The 22,757-nt window shown below is 41.0% G+C and overlaps 1 protein-coding gene across 3 annotated transcripts in view; it reads left to right on the forward strand.

Annotated features, from left to right (window-relative positions):
- Window positions 1-22,757, forward strand: part of DCDC2 (doublecortin domain containing 2) — a 202,203-nt gene that overhangs the window by 73,903 nt on the left and 105,543 nt on the right. For all 3 annotated transcript variants that reach the window (XM_008993891.4, XM_035294775.3, XM_035294776.3), the window contains 3 exons: window positions 1,225-1,371; window positions 3,452-3,506; window positions 14,683-14,845. In XM_008993891.4, coding sequence (XP_008992139.3) covers window positions 1,225-1,371; window positions 3,452-3,506; window positions 14,683-14,845 — 365 coding nt within the window. The remainder of the gene's footprint in view (window positions 1-1,224; window positions 1,372-3,451; window positions 3,507-14,682; window positions 14,846-22,757) is intronic.

The raw sequence follows: 22,757 nt of genomic DNA on the forward strand, positions 1-22,757 counted from the left end.
GCCTCAGCCTCCCAAGTAGCTGGAACTATAGCCATGGGCCACTTTGTCCAGCCTAAGTTAAGGCAGAAAAGACAGAATTCTGGGTTAAGTGTTGATATTTAGACTTGTTAGGAGTAGAGGTAAAATGTGATAAAGAAAGAGACTTTATCATCCGTATACTAACTAAAACCACAAATATATTTCAGGAATGTTGATGGCTATTTTCATTGTTTTTCACGGTTCTGTATGTTACGGTCATTTACATAATCAGTAAACAAGCTAAGAGGTCAGTGTTGTTTTTTTTTTTTTTTTTCTTCTGTAAATGACATTTGATCTTATTGTGTAATATAGGAAGACAGAAAGCTTTTTGATGATATTGAAATTCTTCCATTTATAAATAGCTTTTTGTAACCTCGTGACCTTCAACAATATGTACTGTCTTTCTGGTTTAGTTTTCTAATACTTATTTTCCTGTTCTTTAAAAATAATTCTGTGGACATTTAAAATCATCTGGTAAAATTATCACTGTTCTTTTAATAAGTAACATATTGTAGTTCACAGCAGCAGTTTTACAGTAAAGGAAGCATGTTGTGAAACTGCTAGATTCTGGGAAGTTACAATGTTCACTCTTTTTTCGCTTAGAAGAGATAGCCAAAGAAGAAAGAAGCACAGATGCTATGCAGTTCTGCATGGTTAACCCTGGCAATGGCTTCTTTTCCCTCCTGCCCTCTCACCCCATTGTTTCTGACCCAGTTCTCTCTGTGTGTGTGTATGTAATGCTTTGGTTGAGAGCTGTTCTTACACATAATGCAGTCAGAAGCATGCCAGCCTAATGAATATGCTAAGAAAATTAAATTTAAAAGTATTAACAAAATACAAATAGAAGAATCAGTGTTCAATTTAAAGTGCTATGATCTGTACAAGTTAATTTTTCTCCTCTAAAATTTTAACATGGCAGCGATAGGGATCCTCATGCTAGATCATCAGGCTCATTGGGATGAAACCATGTATAGCAAGGTGGTCATTGTGTCTGCATTATGACATTAGCATTGAGTGGAATCTAATGACTTTGAGGCATCTATAATGCAATAATGAGAATAGTCACAAATGAGCTAAATTAAGTACAGAGTGTTTTTATTTCCTTTGTAATTTTAATTTTTTTGGCATCCAGAGTACTTTGGAATCTTTAGCAGTTCTTTAAATATTTGTTAAAATTCTAATTGTTGGGGTTCATATTTTTGACAGGCTTTACACTTTAGAAGGAAAACCTGTTGAGAGTGGAGCAGAATTGGAGAACGGGCAGTTCTATGTGGCTGTCGGCAGAGATAAGTTTAAGAAACTTCCTTACAGTGAGTTACTCTTTGATAAGTCAACAATGAGAAGGCCTTATGGGTAAGTCTCACTTCTAGTTATTCACTCCTCATGCTTTAGTTATCCCTTGAAATAGCACTGGGTCTTTTGCTGGCCACTATTATATTTTATGTAACCGACAATCTAATTTATCACTTAGAATGGAAAGCGTATTTGATATACATTGATCTTTGTTTTTATTGCCATGATGGGAGACTGAGAGTTATTGCACAAAAATATAATTTATGGGAATTTATGAAAGACTACATAGTTGTGTTTTTTTTTTTTAAGAATGCACGAAATTTATAGTAAATACAAAAATTTATTCTTTTGAAGAAGATTCAGGGCAATGAGCTTCTCTACAGCACACATTATTACAAGTTTTTGTGTTTTTTTTTTGAGGTGGCATTTCACTCTTCTTGCCCAGGCTGGAGTGCAATGGTGTAATCTGGGCTCACCACAACCTTGGCCTCCAAGGTTCAAGCGATTCTCCTGCCTCAGCCTTCCTAGTAGCTGGGATTACAGGCATGCAGCACTACTCCCAGCTAATTTTGTATTTTTAGTACAGATGGGGTTTCTCCATGTTGTTCAGGTTGGTCTCGAACTACTGACCTCAGGTGATCTACCCGCCTTGGCCTCCTGGCGTTTTTGTGTCTTAATAGTTGCTAGACCAAATCACTTTTCAGTTGGTTTGGATAGAAACATCTCAGAACGTTAAAAAAAACCCTATTATTTTATACTTGTTTTAATAATAACTGTAAAATATAAAAACAATATAATCCCACTTATGCGAATAGAGAGGATGGGTGTACAGTTAATGCATTTAAGATTTTAAGGATTATACTTCTAATTACAATGTACTATACACAGTTTTTCTCCATGAACTGTCATATATTTGTGAAAGATGCTTTATTTCAGCCAAGGAGATATGCTGCAGAGTCACTCAGGAAGTTACTTCTAATTACAATGTACTATACACAGTTTTTCTCCATGAACTGTCATATATTTGTGAAAGATGCTTTATTTCAGCCAAGGAGATATGCTGCAGAGTCACTCAGGAAGAGCTCTCAGCTCTGCTACAGAACCTCTCGGCTTGCTCGTGGTGCACGGGGATCCATCTCTGTTGCTTTTCCCAGAGATTCTGTGACCCCCTTGCCATTGCAGACCCATTTTTTTTTTTTTTGTGGTTTTCATCTACCGAGATAGAGCAGAATGTTACCGATGTGTTTTCCATTAATTCACAATTTGTGTAACTTGATGGAGAAGCTGGCCAAGAGCTTCTAAATAAGTAATAGATGACATGGAATTTCAGAGGTGGTGTTTGAACTATGCAAGAGCACATGGTTTTCTAGCACTTTTGAATTATTTACCAGCTAACTTATTGCTAACCAACCTTGCCCATCCATGAAATTAAATCCTTTAACCATCTTTGCTGAGCAACCCTAGGTTAACTGCTGTGAGCAACAGTGTGTACGTGATGGTGATAAGAAAACTGTAACTCACGTTTGCCCTTCTCACACAATTAGTAAGAATTATTTTTATATATGTGTCCTTCTATTTTCGGAGAGATTCAGTTGGGTTTTCAACATAGTTCTTTTCCTAATAACACAGATATCAACAAAACAACTTATAGTCTAAAAGAATTTTTAATTTTTTGGTGAGGACAACTGGTTTAAAAACTACCTGAATGCAAATAGCAGTGTTTACCTCTACTCTTCTATCAGAGGTACACATAGTAGACATCAGAGAAACAAGGGAAATTTGTTTTTAACTCAGTCTGGAAAAATCATCAGTCACATTTGGAAATGAGTTTTTGAAATGCAAATAGAACACTTTGGGATCTGGATAAAAATGCTATACCAATTTCAGGTGATACTAAAAGCTTATCTGTAAACGCTGATTAAAATAGTATACAAGGAAAATTAAAAATCTTTTGGGATAGAATTTGGAAATTCTGTGATCTTTGTGAAACTGGGGAAGTGTATGTTAAAGTGTAGGTTACCTTTTGTGAAGCACAGATAGCAGCAAACAGCTGACTTCCAGGCTGGGATGAGAATTATCTTGCGTTGTACATTATTTGTAAATAACATCCAGATTTCTAAATTGCAATTTGTTTCCACAGTCAGAAAGCTTCTTCACTGCCTCCTATTGTAGGAACCAGGAAGTCTAAAGGGAGTGTAAGTATCAGATGCTTTCCTCATTAATGTTCTGTGTTTTTATGATACAAAGACACTGTCCTTTGGGTTTCAATTAAGTTCCAAGAGATAAAACACAGCCACTTTGTGGCGTATAACGAGTTATGTGAAACGGCACTAGATCTTTACTGTTACAACTATCCTAAACAGAGCTAACGTTTTAGAATATGTATCGTCACATTTTTCCTTGTATGTACACCTGACATAATTTATAACGTGCTGAAAATCTTGGCAGTAATACGTGAAACTCTAAGAACTAGTGTAGCAAGTCACATCAGTGATCATCTAGTCTTGGCTTCTATCTTTAACAAGGGCTAAAAGGAAGTTTTGGTGAGAAAAGGGGTAATCCTCATTTATATTCCTTGAAAAGATTGAGAATTGTTCCGAGTATTTAGTTTGCCATCCAAATTTTTTCCATTTATCATTTATTCATTGTTGGTTAAGTCGAACATCTACTCCTATTTCCAGTCTGTGCTCCATGGTGGGGTGAGCTACGTCTCAGGCCGGAGCGTTGCCTTGGCAGTTCTTCCTGACTGAGGCTTCTCTTTCTTCCCTTTTGGTTGATTTGCCTGACAAGTTGTGATCAGAACTGATTTGACACCCCGCCCCCCGCCGAATGAACTAAGCAACATTCTTCATTTGCTATTCTGTAAAGTCAATGATTTCTAGGAAATGATATCTCCTAATGATTTTGATCCCTCCTTTTTTTGTTATATCATGTGCAATTCTTGAAAGAAAGAAAAATAATTTTGTGTATGTAAGTAGTGCTGAACTCAGCATAGCAGATATTTATTAAGAACTCATTAGCTGAGGCTGTTGTCCTATTTATGACAAAATAAAAATCAATGTAGCTCTTGCCCTCAGGCAACCTACATTCTACTTAAAATAGAGAAGATAGCTTAGAAAGGTAAGAAGCTAATGTGAAACTCCGAATATACAGAGACTGGTGACCATGAGAGGCAGGGAAGGAACGAACGGACCATGGAAGCTGAATTCGAGCTCTGCCTTTGCTTAAAATTCAGAGAAAGGTTGATGAGGGGAGAGGGCCTTCAGATCCAAGGTAGGGTGAGAGGAACGGAGCAGACGTGGGCATGCGAAGAAGAAGTCACGCTGGCTGACACTCACTGGGCACTTGACGGCTCAACACTATGCCAGGCTCTTTACAGGAGCGATGTATTTAACCTCACCCACAAGGCAGGCAACTTTGTCATCTGTGTCTAAGAAGGAAATGAGAAAAGGAAGTTCTCAGAGGAGCAGCGACATGTCCGAAAGCTCCCATGGAAAGCAGAGGTTGCAGTCAGCTGAGATCGTGTCACTGCGCTCCAGCCTGGGCAACAGAGTGAAACCCTGTCTCAAAGAAATGAAACAAAATAACATGACATAAAATACAAACAGAGGCTCCTATTGAGCAAATAGCAGGGGAGGAATTGCATCCATACAGCCGGCCCAGAGCTCCTGCTCCCGAGCCCCAGGACAGTGAGTCCCTTAGGCTGACTGGATCAAATGGTCCTTTTTGGTGTGGGGGCTCCTGTGCCTCATCTGGTAAGTGGTGGCAGTTATTACATGACCTTGAACAAAAGAATGAAAAGTCACCGGGCGTGGTGGCTCACGCCTGTAATCCCAGCACTTTGGGAGGCCGAGGCGGGTGGATCACGAGGTCAAGAGATTGAGACCATCCTGGTCAACACGGTGAAACCCCCGTCTCTACTAAAAATACAAAAAAATTAGCTGGGCATGGTGGCGCATGCCTGTAATCCCAGCTACTCAGGAGGCTGAGGCAGGAGAATTGCCTGAACCCAGGAGGCGGAGGTTGCGGTGAGCCGAGATTGCGCCATTGCACTCCAGCCTGGGTAACAAGAGCGAAACTCCGTCTCAAAAAAAAAAGAATGAAAAGTCTAGTCTTTATCCTTCTAAGAGGTGAGCATATTAATCTGAGTCCATTTGGGGAACATCAGATCTTTTACATGGAGAAAGACTGCACATGGTGAGAAGCCATGGATAAGTGGACAATTGCGAGGCAGTTGCAGCTGTCTTGGTGTAAGGGGATAAGAGTCCAGACGGGGGAGGTGGCAGAGGCAGCAGGAAGTGATGATTGTTCAGGAAGAAACCAGGGAACAAAGGATTTGTGTGATGATTGGATACAAGGGGTTAACAGGGAGGAATGGAGAGGTCGGGGCCACAGATAACTGAGGTTTTTAAGCTTGGAATTTGAGAAAATGATAGTTCTGTGGCCAAGGAGAGGGCAGTCAGAGCAAATACTGACCTACGTAATTTCAAACTTGTTGAGTTGGAAGAATCATCAGGAAACGTAGTTGAAAGTGTGTGGCAAGCGGTTGTGAATGGCAGAGCTGAGGCCTGATGACGACATCAGGGCTGACGTTGTAGAGTTGCGGGCTTTTTTTATTTTTTGAGACAGGGTGTCACTGTGTCACCCAGGGTGGTGTGCAGTGGCACGATCATGGTTTATTGTAGCCTTGATCCTCTCACCTCAGTCTCCCGAGTAGCTGGGACTCCAGGCGTGTGTCCCCGTAATTTTTGTGTTTTTTGTAGAGACAGAGTTTCACCTTGTTGTCCAGCCTGTTCTCAAAGCCCTGGGCTCAAGCGATCGGCCTGCCTCGGCCTCCCAAAGTGTTAGGATTCCATGTGTGAGCCACTGCACCCGGCCTGAGTCGCAGATTTGACCAGCCGTGGAATGGTCCTAGGTGAAGACCAGACATGGCGTCACTGTGGTGCTTCATCACCGAGCACAGCTTGCACACAGCACGTCTCACTGTGCTGCCAAGTGACAGAATGGAGGAGGGGAGCCTGGAGGAAGACAGTGCAGTGGGAACCGCAGAGGGCCCAGGCTTGAGGCAGCGTAACTTCACAGGTGTGGCGTGAAAGAGGAGTGAGAAGAATATTCCAGTAGTTGAAAAATACATCGTAGCTACTATAAAGCTAAATAAAACCCATGAATTTAGAGATTGGAAATTGTATTTTGCTTTTTTGTTTTTCTGTAGGACTCTGTAGCAGAATCCCTTCTGTGTCCGGTATAGATAATAGCTTGTTAATTCTTACACTACAGCTGGAGGAATGACAGTTAAACAGAGACCCATTGTAATTGAATAACTGACCCCAAGTCACAGGGAAAGTCGATGTCAGGACAAAAATCATGGCCCAACTCTTTGCATTCACAGTGACTGAACTTTGGAATTACATGTTTACTATTCGGAAATTTGAAAAACTAAAATTTTCATTAAAAATGGGTAAAGCATTTCTTCCTTTAAAAGGCATGTGTAGGTACATGCATGCAATTGTATTTCTTGCTGATTTGGAAGTTTATTAGACTGTATGCTGTGGATACTGTGACCCATCAAGGACATCACATCAGTTCATCTGATGATTGAATTTTGCATGTGTATGGCAGGATAGTAAGCCCCAGGGATACAGCAATGAACACAAAGATTGGATGCTCTCTCTCAGACTCATGGTCCCCTCAAGGAGACAAAGGTGAAACAAACGATTCCATAAATCAGTAGATACTTACGAAGTACGATAGAAATGAAAGGAAAGTGCAGAGTCTCATATGAGACAATAAAAGGAAGACAAGATAGGTGTGTCAGGAGACACGGCAGGGAGGAAGTGATATTAAAGACTCAAAGTCATCATGTGTATTTACACCCCATAGAAATCAAAGACAAAGTTGTCAAATGTGGTTTCACGCTATGACTTAGGAAAATAATATGGTAGCAGAGTTTATCCCTCTTTCTAAAGTGTGCTTGTAGCACTGTGTATTCATGTACCCCATCCGTCATCCGTTCCAAACATACTCACTGAGCACCTATTCAGTGCCAGGAACTGCTATAGGTACTGAGCCTATCGTGGTAGATAGACAAGGATTTCGACTCCATGGTGCTTTCATTCCAGTGCATGTGTGCATGCGTGCCTGTGTGTATGTGTGTGTTTGGGGGGTTTGGATGGGAAGCATGGGAGAACTAGTAAACAAATGTGCAAATAGGGATTCCATCTTTGGCTCCCCTTCCACCATTCTTGTGGAAGCTTTCTCTCTGTCCGGGAGTTCCCCCTCTGGAGTCCCCTTCCACTCAGTGCGGAAGCTGCTTTCCTCTCTGGGATTCCATACTTGGGTCCCCTTCTACAATCCTCATGGAAGCTTTCTCTCTCTCATCTTTCTCTCTGCCTAAATAAATCACTTTCTGGAAAAAACCACTACACTACATTTGTTTGTGTACATTGTTTGTACACAAGATAGGTGTGTCAGGAGACGCAGCAGGGAGGAAGTGATATTAAAGACTCAAAGTCATCATGTGTATTTACACCCCATAGAAATCATTGTACAAATGATTTCAAATGGTGATAAGTGCTGTGAGGAAAAGAAAATGTGTCAGGGCATTGATTTCTATAAAATTGTCTAAAACTGAGACCTTAGTGATATAACAGAGACAGCTGTGCAGGGATGAGGCAGGGGAAGAAGAGCATCCAACGCGGAGGGAACAAAGTCACACAGGCCCTTGCTAAAGAGCGTGGCATACAAGGAGGGCAGAAAGAAGGCCAGGGTGCTTGGAGCTGAAATTGGACAGGCAGGCAGGGCACAATCAGGCAGGCATGCAAGGAATTTGGATTTTATTTCTCGATGGGGTGCCATTTGAGGGTTATAGGAAGGGAATGATATAATTTGCTTCACATTGCTAAGTGCCCATTCTGGCTATGGTATGTATAGGGAAGTGGATCGGGGCGAGAATAGAAGCAGGAGGCAGTAGGACGGCTGGAGTACAGGTATGTGATACAGCTGAGTTTGATAGGTGGCTGCAGTGGGGGCAGACATCTGTTATAACTCCTCTTTGAGCATATTGTCATTGATGGATTCATTGACCCAACACGATTTATTGAGTTCATAGGCTGTTCTGGCCACTGTTCTGGTGCTTCAGGGCCCAGAGATTCTAAAATACTAAATGCACAATACATGTGATATCCACTAGGGATAAGCATAATAAAGATACATTAAGACATGGGAAGAGGAAGTGAAAGAGTGTGCTATTTCAGCTGGGTGGCTGGAGAGGCCTCTTTCAGGAGGTTACATCTGAGTAGAGGAGAATTGGCACAGTGCCCAGTGCTTGCTAGGCTCTCCCTGACTCCACTTAGGCAGTGTGTGAATGTTTGGCTTCAAGCCACGCACAACTTCCTATGCCAGTAAATCCGAAGTCACATGCTCGATTTTTAACAGGATTAATTTACTCCTTTCCTATAATGAACTGGTTCCCTGGAGAATGCATGCATTTTATAGATCATTAGCTGCCTGGCACTGAGAGGAGGGGTGTGAGAGAAAGGGGCTGCGCGGGGCAAGCTCAGCTTCCAGCCTTAGGAACCACTGCAAAATCAATGGGGAAAGCATCTCGACTCCTGATGCAAATCAAAGGGCACACAGAACCAGAGTCTGAGAAATTTATGTTTCCTACATGGCTTTTTAGGAATTGCTCTTTTGTATATAGAAGGGAGTGTGGATGAGGGACTGGTAGAACTTGAGAGAAAGCAGCTGCCATGGACTGTACAGGGCCCCCTGCTGGCGCACAGTTGAGGTGGTCAGTAAGACAGGAAGTCATTCCTTACACAGGCGCAATGCGGCAAGTCACAGAAATTAGCATGCTGAGAAAAATTTCAAGTTGTGATTCTAGCCTTAAAAACAAAAGGAAGATGTAAGTAAATTATCTTAAATTCCCTGAGCTTGAAAAATACATCCATCTGCAGAAGGCTGCTTTCCAGTGGCAAGGTGACACCAGGTAGAATCGCAGTGCCCTCTACTGGAAAAGATGAAAAATCAGAAAGTATTTGAAACTTAAAGCCAATGACTAAGTGATCTTTTGTCGTCCTTATTACCATCTTATGGCCAGTAGTTTACAGGATCAAATATTATGATTCCTAAGGTTTTGATAAAAAATTCATTATTATCCAAGTATCACAATGTCACTGTGAAGCAAGTTATAAACATATTAAAGTAAATTCCTCATACCCCAAAAACTTTATTTTGCCATGGGGGAAACTGAGGCTGGTGTAGGTAAAAGGGCTTCTTACTCCTGTCATCAGCAGATATGCAGATGAAAGAAATGTCAGGTGGAGTCACCATCTAGTCCCGCCCCCGCCACCCCGGCTCATAATATCTCTGGGTGCACCCCTGAAATACACACAACCTCTCACAAAATTATTTTAAATTTGATGTTTTATGGTGTATATATTTTTGGCACATTTTCATGGGACTAGAAATGAGTTTATATGCTAATGAAAAAGACCTGAGTTGGTTGGATCTTGTTGGAAAGAGCCTAGGGAACTATTTAAAGAATAACCCAATCTTGGGCAGGTGTGGTGGCTCACGCCTGTAATCCCAGCACTTTAGGAGGCCAAGGCGGGAGCATCATTTGAGGTGAGGAGTTCGAGAACAGCCTGGCCAATGTGGTGAAAGCCTGTCCCTACTAAAAGTACAAAAAATAGCTGGGCACGGTGGCGGGTGTCTGTAATCCCAGCTACTCGGGAGGCTGAGACATGAGAATTGCTTGAACTCGGGAGGCAGAGGTTGCAGTGAGCTGATATTGCCCTACTGCACTCTAGCCTGGGTGATAGAGTACAAGTCTCAAGAAAACAAAACAAATAAAATAAATCCCAGTCTTGGTAGAGTGAGGGGTGAATGGAGGCTGTTTTTGGCTTTTTGTCTGTTTGGTCCAAAGGTTTGGTATTCTTCTCGAATATACTGATATATGTGTGTGACAAAGGGCAGGACAGTGGTTGGGTATGTCATGGGGTCTAGTTTTTCCACAGGATACCCTGTAAAATTAGCCTGCTTCTTGATTTATTCCACTTTGAGATAAAGCCATAATTTGTTACTTCTGGGATGGCTGTTTTAGGGAACCATACTATATAATAGAAGGTTTTAGTGCTTTGAACATTAGAAAGCTTCAAGGCAGTAGAAAAATCAGACCCTGAGAAAGTTAATTTATTATCCATAAAATGGTGAAAATAATACTTATCTATATGGTAAGTATTTGTGTTCATGTGTATGTAGCACCTCAGAGACACTCAGTGATACTGCTTTATTTACTGGTATAGGTGTATGAGATAGCAAAGCTCCTCTGTCTCTTATGCCCTGCAAATAGCAATGACTATGTACTTGAGTTACAAGTCACATGTGGAATCCTTATAGAAAAAAAAAAACCTCCCTCTCTCCCTTTGTCCTTTTCCCTCTCTAGCTATATATAATTTATGTAATTGTATAATACAAACATATGAATTATGTGTATATATTTTATATATTTATATATAATGTATTTATTTTCACATTATTAACACTGTGGATGAATCAACTTTTTTCTCTTCTCCCCTCTCACCCTCTTTTTTTTTAAAAAAAAGAAAAACATTTAGCTGGTGCAGTGACAAATGCTTGTAATCCCAGCTATTGAGAAGGCTGGGGTGGGAAGATCGCTTGAGTCCAGGAGTTTGAGGCCAGCCTGGGAAACCTAACAAGAGCCTATCTAAAACAAACAAACAAAAAAACCCAGAAAAGAAAAGCATTTCAATTATTTAACATTTTCTAATTGCAAAAGAATTCTTTCCTGTCTCCAAGTTTGGTTTACTTTTTACTCACAAAGTGCCTGGAGATTAGTTATTAATTAATAATTGAATGTACGAGTGTCAACTACCCAAATATGTGCATTATGTAGTTATTTGAATTAATTAGTCTTTGTTAGTGCTCCAAAATGACCCCTTTTCAAGTGTCTTTATCGGAAATTTGATAAATCAGAACTTTTCTGTCTTTTCATAAACAAGAGAGGCGACTTAGAATGACACGCACGCCAGAGTGGGGCTTCTGCCTCTCCCCTGCGGTACCCCTTTGTGAGTAATGCTTATCCAGAGAGTTGTAGAAAATGAGCCTGCTGCGTGCCAGGCTTTCTCATTCATTAGGTTCCACTCCAGTCCCTTCAAGTTCAACAGCATCTCAGAACATTCTGGTAGGCTTGTTAACTGCTTGTGAAAAGTTGATCCTCTGATCTAAAGCTTTTTTTAAAATTTTAAAATTGGCCAGGTGCAGTGGCTCACACCTGTAAATCCCAGCAATTTGGGAGGCTGAGGAGGGCAGATCACCTGAGGTCAGGAGTTCAAGACCGGCCTGGTCAACATGGTGAAACCCCCATCTCAACTAAAAATTCAAAAAAATTAGCTGGGTGTGGTGGCACGCACCTGTAATCCCAGCTACTTGGGAGGCCGAGGTAGGAGAATTGCTTGAACCTGGGAAGCAAAGGTTGCAGTGAGCCGAGAGCGCACCACTGCACTCCAGCCGGGACGACAGGGCAAGACTGTATCTCAAAAAAAAAAAAAAAAAATCTTGGGATGAAAGGCTGTATTGAGAGTCAAAGGGACTATGATACTTGGCTGATGGTTTTGGAACCTCTGCTATGATTGCGTATCTGTTTCCTCTGCCAGACAGCTTATGGCTGAGTTTAAGATTCTCAAGAAAGAATCCTTGAAGAAAAAAGAAAAGTAACTCTGGTTGCAGTTACTGTAATAATTAAATGGAAACTGTATGTTTAAATTGCCATTAGAATAGGAAATTAAATCACACAAAAAGTGTTATAGATTTGGACAAGTTTTCATACTGTTAATAAACCTCTGCATAATTCATTTACTTGTAGGCTATGACAAAATAGCATACATAACTTCATTTGTAGGGCTGTGAATTTTTCTGTTCCTAATTGGGTGATGGCTAAAACCATTTAAATGCTTCCGGATGACTGAATATATAAATGTTTAAAATGAACAGTTATAATAGTTTTCTAGGCAGATTTGTTTAATAGTACTACATTTACTTTCAGACACAAGCATAGTACAGATGTTGCATAAAGATTACACCCAATATGGTATGAGCTTGATAGGATTTTTAAGAAAAAGATTAACTCTCTGCTCTTGAAGAAAGCATTCTGATGCTTATTAAACATACACTATACATCAGGCACTGAACTAGTCACTTGCTAAGCCTAGTCATTATGTCCTCATGGGAGACCTAAAGGCAAGTACGTTAACTCCACTCAAATAATGAGGAAACTGAGGCTTAGAGAAATTAAGAGTTGGTTAGCCTGTGGTCCCTTGCGTTCAGTGGCAGAGCAGTAGCTCTGAGCCATGTATTTGGAGTTTCTTAAACTTGCATTCTTTCCACTCCCTGCAGCCTCACACCATATACTCTCAGGTATGTTTAGCACCTGAGCATCTGAGAGCCATGGTTGCCTTAGTAAGAGGAAGTTTCTTTATCTTTTCTTTTGGTTAGAGATAAGGTCTCATTCTGTTGCCCAGGCTGGAGTACAGTGGTGTGATCACAGCTCACTGCAGTCTCGGACTCTTGGGCTCAAGTGGTCCTCCTGTGTCTGTTGAGATTCACTCGGCATGGCTGGCAAAAAATTAGGGAAATATTGGGGAAAGCTAGAGATTACAGTCTCATACCTTTTGGAAGGCTGAAAGGTTTTATTGGGACAGGCTGAAGGAAGCCAGTTTCTTAACTTCATTAAGTTAGCACAGGAAAAAGATAGGGATAATAAGAGGTTTTCCCAGTTGTCTGTTTACCCCCCATTCCTTTGTCCCTACTGTAATTTGTTTGCTCATGTAAACTTTGTGCTGATGGCCCTCTGAGTGGGAGGTCAAAGGGAGGCAATTACCTGTTGATCGTCTTTACTCTGGGCCCTCCCGGAACCAAAAGCTTTTATCATTCATAACCATGTGAATTATCCACAAGCATGTTGACTTACAACCTCTTTTATGAAATTTAAACTGAAAAAAATGTGAGGATCCGGAGGGAGTCTTGGTCTGTTAGCTGCATTCCCCTCTGACAGCAGCTGACGACCATTCCTAGTCTACCTGAGTCACTGTAATGGGTGTGAGAGTGCATTTATGCATCCATCATTGAGTCAGGGTCTGCAGGAAAGACCTCCTCAGGTGGGGACCCTAATGTGACTGAGGTCACATGTGTCAGCCTCTGGAGTAGTTGGGACTACAGGCATGCACCACCACACCGGGCTACTTTTTAATTTCAGAGATGGCGGGGATCTTGCTACGTTGCTTAGGCTGGCCTTAAACTCCTGACTCAAGTAATCCTGCCACCACTCTCTCCTAAGTAGCTGGGACTACTGTGCCTGGCAAGAGGGAGTTTCTTGGTGTAGCAGTGGCCAAGCAGTAGCTAAGTATCAGCACAGCTGTTCCTTGCAGTAGCCTCCACTGCAGTGGCTGCCATGTGGCTCCCCAGGAGTTGTACTGGGCCAGTTGATGAGAGCCACCGAAACTCAACCTCACTCATGTGTAGGAGCCCACTTTGGGCAGCCACAGGGTCTTTATTGTGAGGGGCACATGGGGACCAGAGATAACCATGGAAGGTGTGATCAGCCTGGCTGCCTCCTTGTAGGAGTAGGGGCCCATTAGCTGTGCAGCTCCCTGGGGAGCAAGTGGGTACTTGTGGTCCTGAGCCTCTTGAGTCTGTGTGTTGCTCTGGATTTGCAATTCTTAGAGACCATGGGGGTCACCAACACTCTCATTAACACGAGAATATCTGCAGGCACAGTGTACAGCTGCTTGTAGTAGGATGCTGTCTGTATACCCATAGCGACAATTTGTTAAGAAAGTATTTGTAGATAAATTGATCACTCTGGGGGCAGTCACCATGTCTCATCCAACAGAGACTGGGTGATTCTGCAGAAAGGTGTGGGAGTGGGAGGATGGTTTAAGGCAGTGGATTTATAGTGGTTTTGGAGGCAGCTGCTCTGCCCCTGACTGGCTACAGAACCTTACGCAAGATTTATCCTCTAAACTCCACTCACTCTTCTACACATTGGTGTGGTAACAGTGGCGTCTATCTCACAGGGCTAGTGTGAGGACTAGGCAAATACTGTTTTATAGGGTACCTGGTACATAGCAAAAACCCAGTGATGGTTAGCTATTGTTTTTATCCTCTGTCCTCTCCTAGACCCTTTTGCCTCTGGGAAGGTACGTTTGGAGTGACTGTATGAAGATGGGCAGTTGCGGAACTGGGACAATGCATGCCCCTGCCCTGCTTACCAATAGTTAATGACATGTATTACCAGGAATCTTTTTCAGAGTTCATTAGCTGATAATAAGGGGATACTATTTTGCCATTTAGGGAAATGATCGCCAATCTAAGTCAGCAATTGGATCCGGTGACAACTCATCTCCTCGGCCCCTGAAGAGTAAAGGGAAAAAAGAAGATGTAAATTCAGAGAAACTGACCAAAGTGAAACAAAATGCAAAGTTAAAGAATTCACAAGAAACCATTCCAAACAGTGGTAAGTGTGTTATTATTATCTTAAGGCTGTGATACAATTTTAATTCTTATTTTTTTCTTTTTTTGAGATGGAGTTTCACTCTTGTTACCCAGGCTGGAGTGCAATGGCGCGATCTCGGCTCACCGCAACCTCCACCTCCTGGGTTCAGGCACTTCTCCTGCCTCAGCCTCCTGAGTAGCTGGGATTACAGGCACATGCCACCGTGCCCAGCTAAGTTTTTTGTGTTTTTAGTAGAGACGGGGTTTCACCATGTTGACCAGGATGGTCTCAATATCTTGACCTCGTGATCCACCCACCTTGGCCTCCCAAAGTGCTGGGATTACAGGCTTGAGCCACCGTGCCCGGCCTACAGTTTTAATTCTTAAATAGATCCATTTGTTTCCCTGGGCCACCAGAAGATATTCCTTATTGTCATATATGAGAGTTTTCAAAGAAAATTGTATTTGTGTCTGAGAGATGCTGTTGTTTTTATGCTTAGTTTTTTTTTATATATTATACTTTAAGTTCTGGGGTACATGTGCAGATCTTGCAGTATTGTTACATAGGCATACATATGCCATGGTGATTTGCTGCCTCCATCCCCCCATTATCTACATTAGGTATTTCTCCTAATGTTATCCCTCCCCAATCTCCCCACCCCCTGCTATCCCTTCCCTAGACCCCCAACCCACCCCAGTGCGTGATGTTCCCCTCCCTGTGTCTGTGTGTTCTCATTGTTCAACACCCACTTATGAGTGAGAACATGCAGTGTTTCATTTTCTATTCTTGTCAGTTTGCTGCGAATGATGGTTTCTAGATTCATCCATGTCCTGGAAAGGACCTGAACTCGTCCTGTTTTATGGCTGCATAGTATTCCATAGTGTATATGTGCCACATTTTCTTTATCCAGTCTATCATTGATGGGCATTTCGGTTGGTTCCAAGTCTTTGCTGTTGTAAACAGTGTTGCAATGAACATTCGTGTGCATGTGTCTTCATAATAGAACGATTTATAATCCTTTGGGTATATACCCAGTAATGGGATTGCTGGGTCAAAATGGAATTTCTATTTCTAGGTCCTTGAGGAATCGCCACACTGTCTTCCACAATGGTTGAACTAATTTACACTCCCACCAACAGAGTAAAAGTGTTCCTATTTCTCCACATCCTCTCCAGCATCTGGGGTCTTCAGATTTTTTAATGATTGCCACTCTAACTGGGGTGAGATGCTCTCTCAATGTGGTTTGATTTGCATCTCTCTAACGACCAGTGATGACGAGCTTCTTTTCATATGTTTGTTAGCCGCATAAATGTCTTCTTTTGTAAAGCGTCTGTTCATATCCTTCACCCTCATTGTGATGGGGTTGTTTGTGCTTAGTTTTTATTTGTAATTCGATGTTGTGCCATGAGGACACTTGTTTTGAGAACAAATATATCTTGTGGTTGTATTATTTTATTTTATTTTTTTATTTTTTGAGGTGGAGTTTCACTCTTGTTACCCAGTGGAGTACAATGACGCGAACTCAGCTCACCGCAACCTCCGCCTCCTGGGTTCAGGCAATTCTCCTGCCTCAGCCTCCTGAGTAGCTGGGATTATAGGCACGTGCCACCGTGCCCAGCTAATTTTTTGTATTTTTAGTAGAGACGGGATTTCACCATGTTGACCAGGATGGTCTCGATCTCTTGACCTCGTGATCCACCCATCTCGGCCTCCCAAAGTGCTGGGATTACAGGCTTGAGCCACCACACCCAGCCTGGTTATATTATTTTGAAAGTATGCTTTTCTCATTCTCCGCTCACACTGATACTGCTTGATTTACGTTTTTACCTGCAACTACTGTGATACTGATCTCTCTTACTCGTGTGTCTGTAACCCTTGCCTGTATTCATTATGATTAGTCACAGATCATCTTTCCTGAAAAGTCATTTTGTTAATTACCCTATTAACCAAGAGAATGCTAAACAGACATGAAATTTTGTCAGTAAACAATAACATATTCAGCAAAATTAAATGTAGTTTCATCTTGCACTAGCGGGTGAGAGATGGTATAACATAAAATAAAAAACTGCATTAGTCCCAGATTTCATTGGTATGAGATAAAAGTATGGTAGACTAAGGAAGTATGCAATGAAAAATGTGAACTTTGATGTTAGGTTTTTGTGAAGAGGGGCGATTTTTGGTTTCATTCCAAGCATGTTCTCAGAGTGGAGTGACACTGGGGTGGGAATGGCTGGCTGGGAAGCAGACCGGTGGAGGTGAAAGGTATCCTGCTCCTCCCGCCTGAGATCCCCTTATAAACCCCACCGTGGGACAGCGAGGGGTGCCAGGAAGAGGTTTGATGGGATCAGGTTTCAGATTCACGGGCAGAGCCCTGTGTTCCACCTGGGAGCCCCAGCTTATTTCAAAGTCGAGATGAAGAGTCACCTTACAATTAGAGCTAACGTGAACTTCACAGCTGAGGAGACAGTTTGAACTCCCGTGAGGGTCGCGAGGAAGCCGCGCAAATGATTAAGGAGTCAGAACAAAGATGCGTGGGACTAGGTTAAAATATCAGGCGAAATGGGTGAACCAGTTCCACAGAGGAGTGGAGGGTCTCAGTCACCCAAGACCTAAACCACGGAGAGGAGCTGAAAGTCAGGAGTCCTAGATTCTCGTCCCAGTTCTGCCATTGACCTTGGGCAACTCATTTAACTTTATTTATTTATTATTTTTAGCTCCGTTATCTATCTGCAAAATGTGGGTTCTTGTTAAGATGTCTCTTGAAAGTTTTGATTATCTTTAAATGTGTACAGTTCTTTCTAGTGAGTAGAAAACAAGGAGGCCAGGGTGAAATATAGTCCGCAAATATTTACAGAGGGCCAGTTATGTGACAGGAACCAAAGAAAAGAAATTAGCCCCGAAGAACATACCTTACCTTGAGCACTGAAAATAAGAGAGGCTTTAAAAAAATGAAAACATACTAGATTGGGAAGCCCCTAACACCTCGTGCTGTGTCCCAGTAGTTTATTCTCATTCCCAGCAACTGGCACAGGCCTCACAGATATGAGGCACTTAATAAATGTTGAGTGAATGAGTAATGGAAGTTTAAACTTTGTTCAGTCTGTAATACTTTAAAACCCACTATGTGGCTCAAGCCTGTAATCCCAGCACTTTGGGAGGCCGAGGCGGGTGGATCACGAGGTCAAGAGATCGAGACCATCCTGGTCAATATGGTGAAACCCCGTCTCTACTAAAAATACAAAAAATTAGCTGGGCATGGTGGCGCGTGCCTGTAATCCCAGCTACTCGGGAGGCTGAGGCAGGAGAATTGCCTGAACCCAGGAGGCGGAGGTTGCGGTGAGCCGAGATCGGACCATTGTACTCCAGCCTGGGTAACAAGAGCGAAACTCCGTCTCAAAAAAAAAAAAAAAAAACCCACTGTGAAATAGGACCCATTTAAAACTTTTCCTGAATTAGTTTTGATTAAAAGCCATTCCTAAGACGTTATTTGCTTCTTTTCTGTGAGGTTCTTGTTAGCCTATGGAAATCCCAAACCTTGCTTCCGGGATGTTTTCTTATAGTCTTTAAATTAAGTAGTTGTCCTTTGGAAGAAAGAGAACAATCATCTTTTCGGGTTATCTTATTTGTAAAACCTTGGGAAAACAAGAGGCTGTATTAATATAGTCCTTGTTCATCGGAAAGTAACCTTCATTAAAAAGTTGAATTATTGGCAGGCACAGTGGCTCATGCCTGTAATCCCAGCATTTTGGGAGGCCAAGGCGGGTGTCAGATTGCTTGAGTGTGAGACCAGCTTGGGCAACATAGGCAAACTCTGTCTCTACCAAAAAAAAAAAAATTAGTGGGGCATAGTGACATGCACCTGTAGTCCTAGCTACTTGGGAGGCTGAGATGCGAGGCTGCGGTGGGAGGCTCACTTGAGCTCAGAAGGTTGAGGCTACAGTGAGCTATGATTGTGGCGCTGCACCCCAGCCTGCATGACAGAATGAGACCCTGCCAAAAAAAAAAAAAAAAAAGTTGAATTATTGGTCTTTTTGCTTTTGTAGAAATTCACAAGTAGTTTTTAACAACATTTGTCTTGGTGGGCATGGAGATAAAAAAGTATGTTTAATATTGAAGCAAATATTTTAAAAAGAAGAGGTATAAGCCTTTAGCTATTCTTTTATGTTGCCCTTAGAGAAACCTGACATTGTTTTAGGTAATAGCCCATTTTAAGTCTCTGTTTTACAACGTGGTTTACTAATGTGCAGATTATAGGTTTTTAAACTGCTGGATCTCATTGTTACATGAACCAACTGCTGGTGTCTTTTAAGGGAAGGTTTTAGGGAATGATTTTTTTTCCCCACTAATAGGCTTGTAGCAGTGATCTAGAAGCATTTTGTGTCTTTTGATTTGGATAGAAAGAAAATAGAAACTGGAAAATGAATCTTGGTTTCCAAAGACATTTTTTTCCCCCAGGAAAAATGAAAAAGAGTTTTATGCAGTTCACTAGATCAAACCATCACTTGATAACTTTAAGCATATTAGCTTAAGTCCATACTACTGAAAATTGAGCAATTTTTTCTTAATGGATTTCCCTGCAAATGTCTTTGACTATAGAAAACTTCCTGATTAAAATATCAAAAGTCCCGCTCTCTTTCTTATTCTTTAATTCAGCCTTCATATTCATTTATTGTTAAAGTTGCTTTTTATTTTAATGCCGTCTATTTTAGTAATTAGAACCAAGTGTGTGCTTTTGAATACTCATGTTTCCAGAGGGCTCCTATTCTTTACACAGGTAAAAGCGGTAAGAATTGGAAGCAAGATGAAAGTGAAGGGTGTAAGAACTCATAATAATGTAAAAAATGCAAAAAATTTGGTTTTAGAGATAAAATCTACATATCTTTTCCTACTTACAATGTATTTTTAGTCAGATATTAAATAAGTTGTTTAGTTTTATTTCAAAGGGATAAATTTTAGGGTTAGGCTGAATATCTATGATTATTTTCTAGCATATGTTAACTTGTGCAAACGTTTGATCTAGTGTTCTTTACCTGTATATTATTTTCATTTTAATTAGAAAAAAGAGACTTCATAGGTTAGCTTTTTTTAAAAATTAAAACTGTAGTCACATATGTTTTCTTTTTTTTTAAACTGCTGATATTTACTTAGTTACCAAATGCTATATTCCTGAGCAATGCTTGTATCAGTCTGTAGATGGCAACCTGGGTCTATTTTGTTTCCTTTTCCCTTTTCTTTCTTTCTTTTTTTTTTTTTTTTTTTGACTCTGTTTGTCTCTGTAACAGTAAAGCTTAATAATTCAAGCAGAGCAGTGACATATTTCTTCAGGGAAACAAATCCCATTTTCTTTTGGTAGCCAAGATGCAAAGTAGGATTGGTTGGTGATCGATGAAGTTGGGTGTGAAATGCGTTTTTAGCGTTGCATTTAAATACCAGCTTAACTGGCCAGCGCATGTTTCGTTACACTTTCCACTTGAGTGGCAGCACCTTGAGATATGCTTTAGATGCTGGTAACTAGCTGCATTCGCCGTGATAACCAAAACAGTAATGATAATTGCTTTGACCTAGCATTTTGGATGATATCAACTGGTATTATTAATGTGGTGCTTTGAGAACCCTGGTAGATCGCAAGAAGTATAGTGAATTTAGCTCCTGTAGGAACATGGAAAAGGCTACAGAGAAAACAGCCTGGTCTCTTTGACTTACATTGTATTGATAATTATATTTTCAAGGCCAAGTATTAAAAAGGCAAAAATAAGAGTTGTGTTCTTTTGATGGATGTGGCTCTCTTTCAATTTGCATGAGTGGGCACACCTGTGTGCCCACACATAGGCCAGTATTTTTCTTGATGCAAATCCTGGCTTATTCCCAGTGTGGTTCTGTGATGGTTCCCATGAAACTTGTGATTTTTAGACTCCCGATGACTGATTGGGAGCAGGTGCAGTGCTGGCAGAAGGATATCTGAATATTATGACCTTGTCGGGTGACTGCCTTGAGCAGTCATGCTCTTGAATTTCTTAATAGCTACAACCTGCACATGGTTTGCCTGCATCGCCCCAAGCATGAAGCATTACTGCAATACATCCTCAGAGTCATGAGGCATTGAGACTTGAGCTTCTTTGGTTCAGCCATGAACCAGCCCAGGCACTTGCATGGTTCCCAGGCGCAAGAGACTCTGAAGACAAACCGGAAGCACATTGGGAAAATGTGCTCTCCCACGTGTCACCTCCTAAGGGGTATCAAGTACAGGAAGCGAGTATGTAAGAAGGCACCAAGGTGACATCACCAAGTGACGCACTGGTTTTGTTTAATAAGCTAAGGTAAGATTTATGATTCACTGGTATCCCTTGCCACCACATTTACCCTGTAACAGGGAAATGCAGGTTTTATTTTTTTTCTTAATTTGTGTAAATTTAAGGGAAACAAGTGCAATTTTGTTACATGGATATATTTTGTCATGGTCAAGTCTGAATAATGTAAATTGTCCATATAGCTTGAATAATGTAAATTGTCCCCATAATTTCTCATTCCTCTTCCTGCTCCCACTCTTCTGAGTCTCCATTGTCTATCATTCTATCCTCTATGTCTATGTGTACACATTATTTAGCTCCCACTAATATGTGAGACTTTTCACTTCTGAGTTATTTCTGTTAGGATAATGACTTTCAGTCCCATCCACATTGCTGCAAAAGACATGACTTCATTTTTTTTGCTGAATAGTATTTTATTGTGTGTGTTTATATCTGTATCTATGTATGTGTATATCTATACATATACACACACAATACGTGTGTGTGTGTGTGTGTGTGTCTGCATATGCACCACATTTTCTTTTTCCCGTTATCCATTGATGGATACTTAGGTCGATTCCATATCTTTGCTATTGTGAATAGCACTGTGATAAATATACAAGCACAGGTGTCTTTTTGGTATAATGATTTGTTTTCCTTTGAGTAGATACCCAGTAACAAAATTGTTGGATAGAATGAAAGTTCTGTTTTCAGTTCCTAGAGGAATCTCCATGCTGTTTTCTGTAGCGATTGTACTAATGTACATTCCTGCCTACAGTGTATTCGTGTTCCCCTTTCTCTGCATCCTAACCTCAGTTGTTTTTTGACTTTTTCAGAATAGTCATTCTGACTGGTGTACGTTGGTATCACTGTGGTTTTAATTTGCATTTCTCTGATGATTAGTAATGATGTTGACCATTTTTCAAATGCTCTTGGCCATTTGTATGTCTTCTTTTGAAAAATGTCTGTTTATGTTCTTTGCCCACTTTTTAATGAAGCTCTTTTTGTTGTTGTTGAGCTCTTTAAATTCCTTGTAAATTCTGGAACGAATGACGGGGAAATACAGGTTTTCTGCCCCTTGGTGGATCGCAACTTCCCATCTCTATGGCAATGTGTATTGTGGGACATAGGGGTCAGATTTTATTACATCAAGTACTAGTATGATAAAAATTCTTAAGATCAGTGTTTTTTCCACCTTGATGATCCACTTATTGGAATGATAGATTGTACAACCAATTTCTAGGACAGTGAGAGGTCTTAGTAATTTTCTTGAGGTTTATTGTGAATTCAGATTCTATTAATAAAAGTTTTGAAATGTGTACTTTGCTATCTATGTTAGTACTGAGAGACTGAAAAATTAAAAGCTGGCTGGATGCTAGGAAGACGTATGGCTCGATTTCAGTGGAATAACATACTAGATATTTTTAGAAAAGGATTCTCTTTGTGTCCTGTCCTCTTAAACACTTCGCTCACTGTACAGAGAGGTGCCACGAGAGAAGCATTCTTTTACAGAGGATATGTGGTTGAGACCTCTGCAGTAAATTCTTTTGGGGGTTATTTTTTCATGAAACCTGGGGTTGAGTGTGAAGATGCTTTTTGTTTTCAAAAAGAAAAGTTTGTGAGGTGTTGAATTACAGAGATATTTT

Source organism: Callithrix jacchus, chromosome 4 (genome assembly GCF_049354715.1).
Source record: "Callithrix jacchus isolate 240 chromosome 4, calJac240_pri, whole genome shotgun sequence".
NCBI classification, from domain to species: Eukaryota; Metazoa; Chordata; class Mammalia; order Primates; family Cebidae; genus Callithrix; species Callithrix jacchus.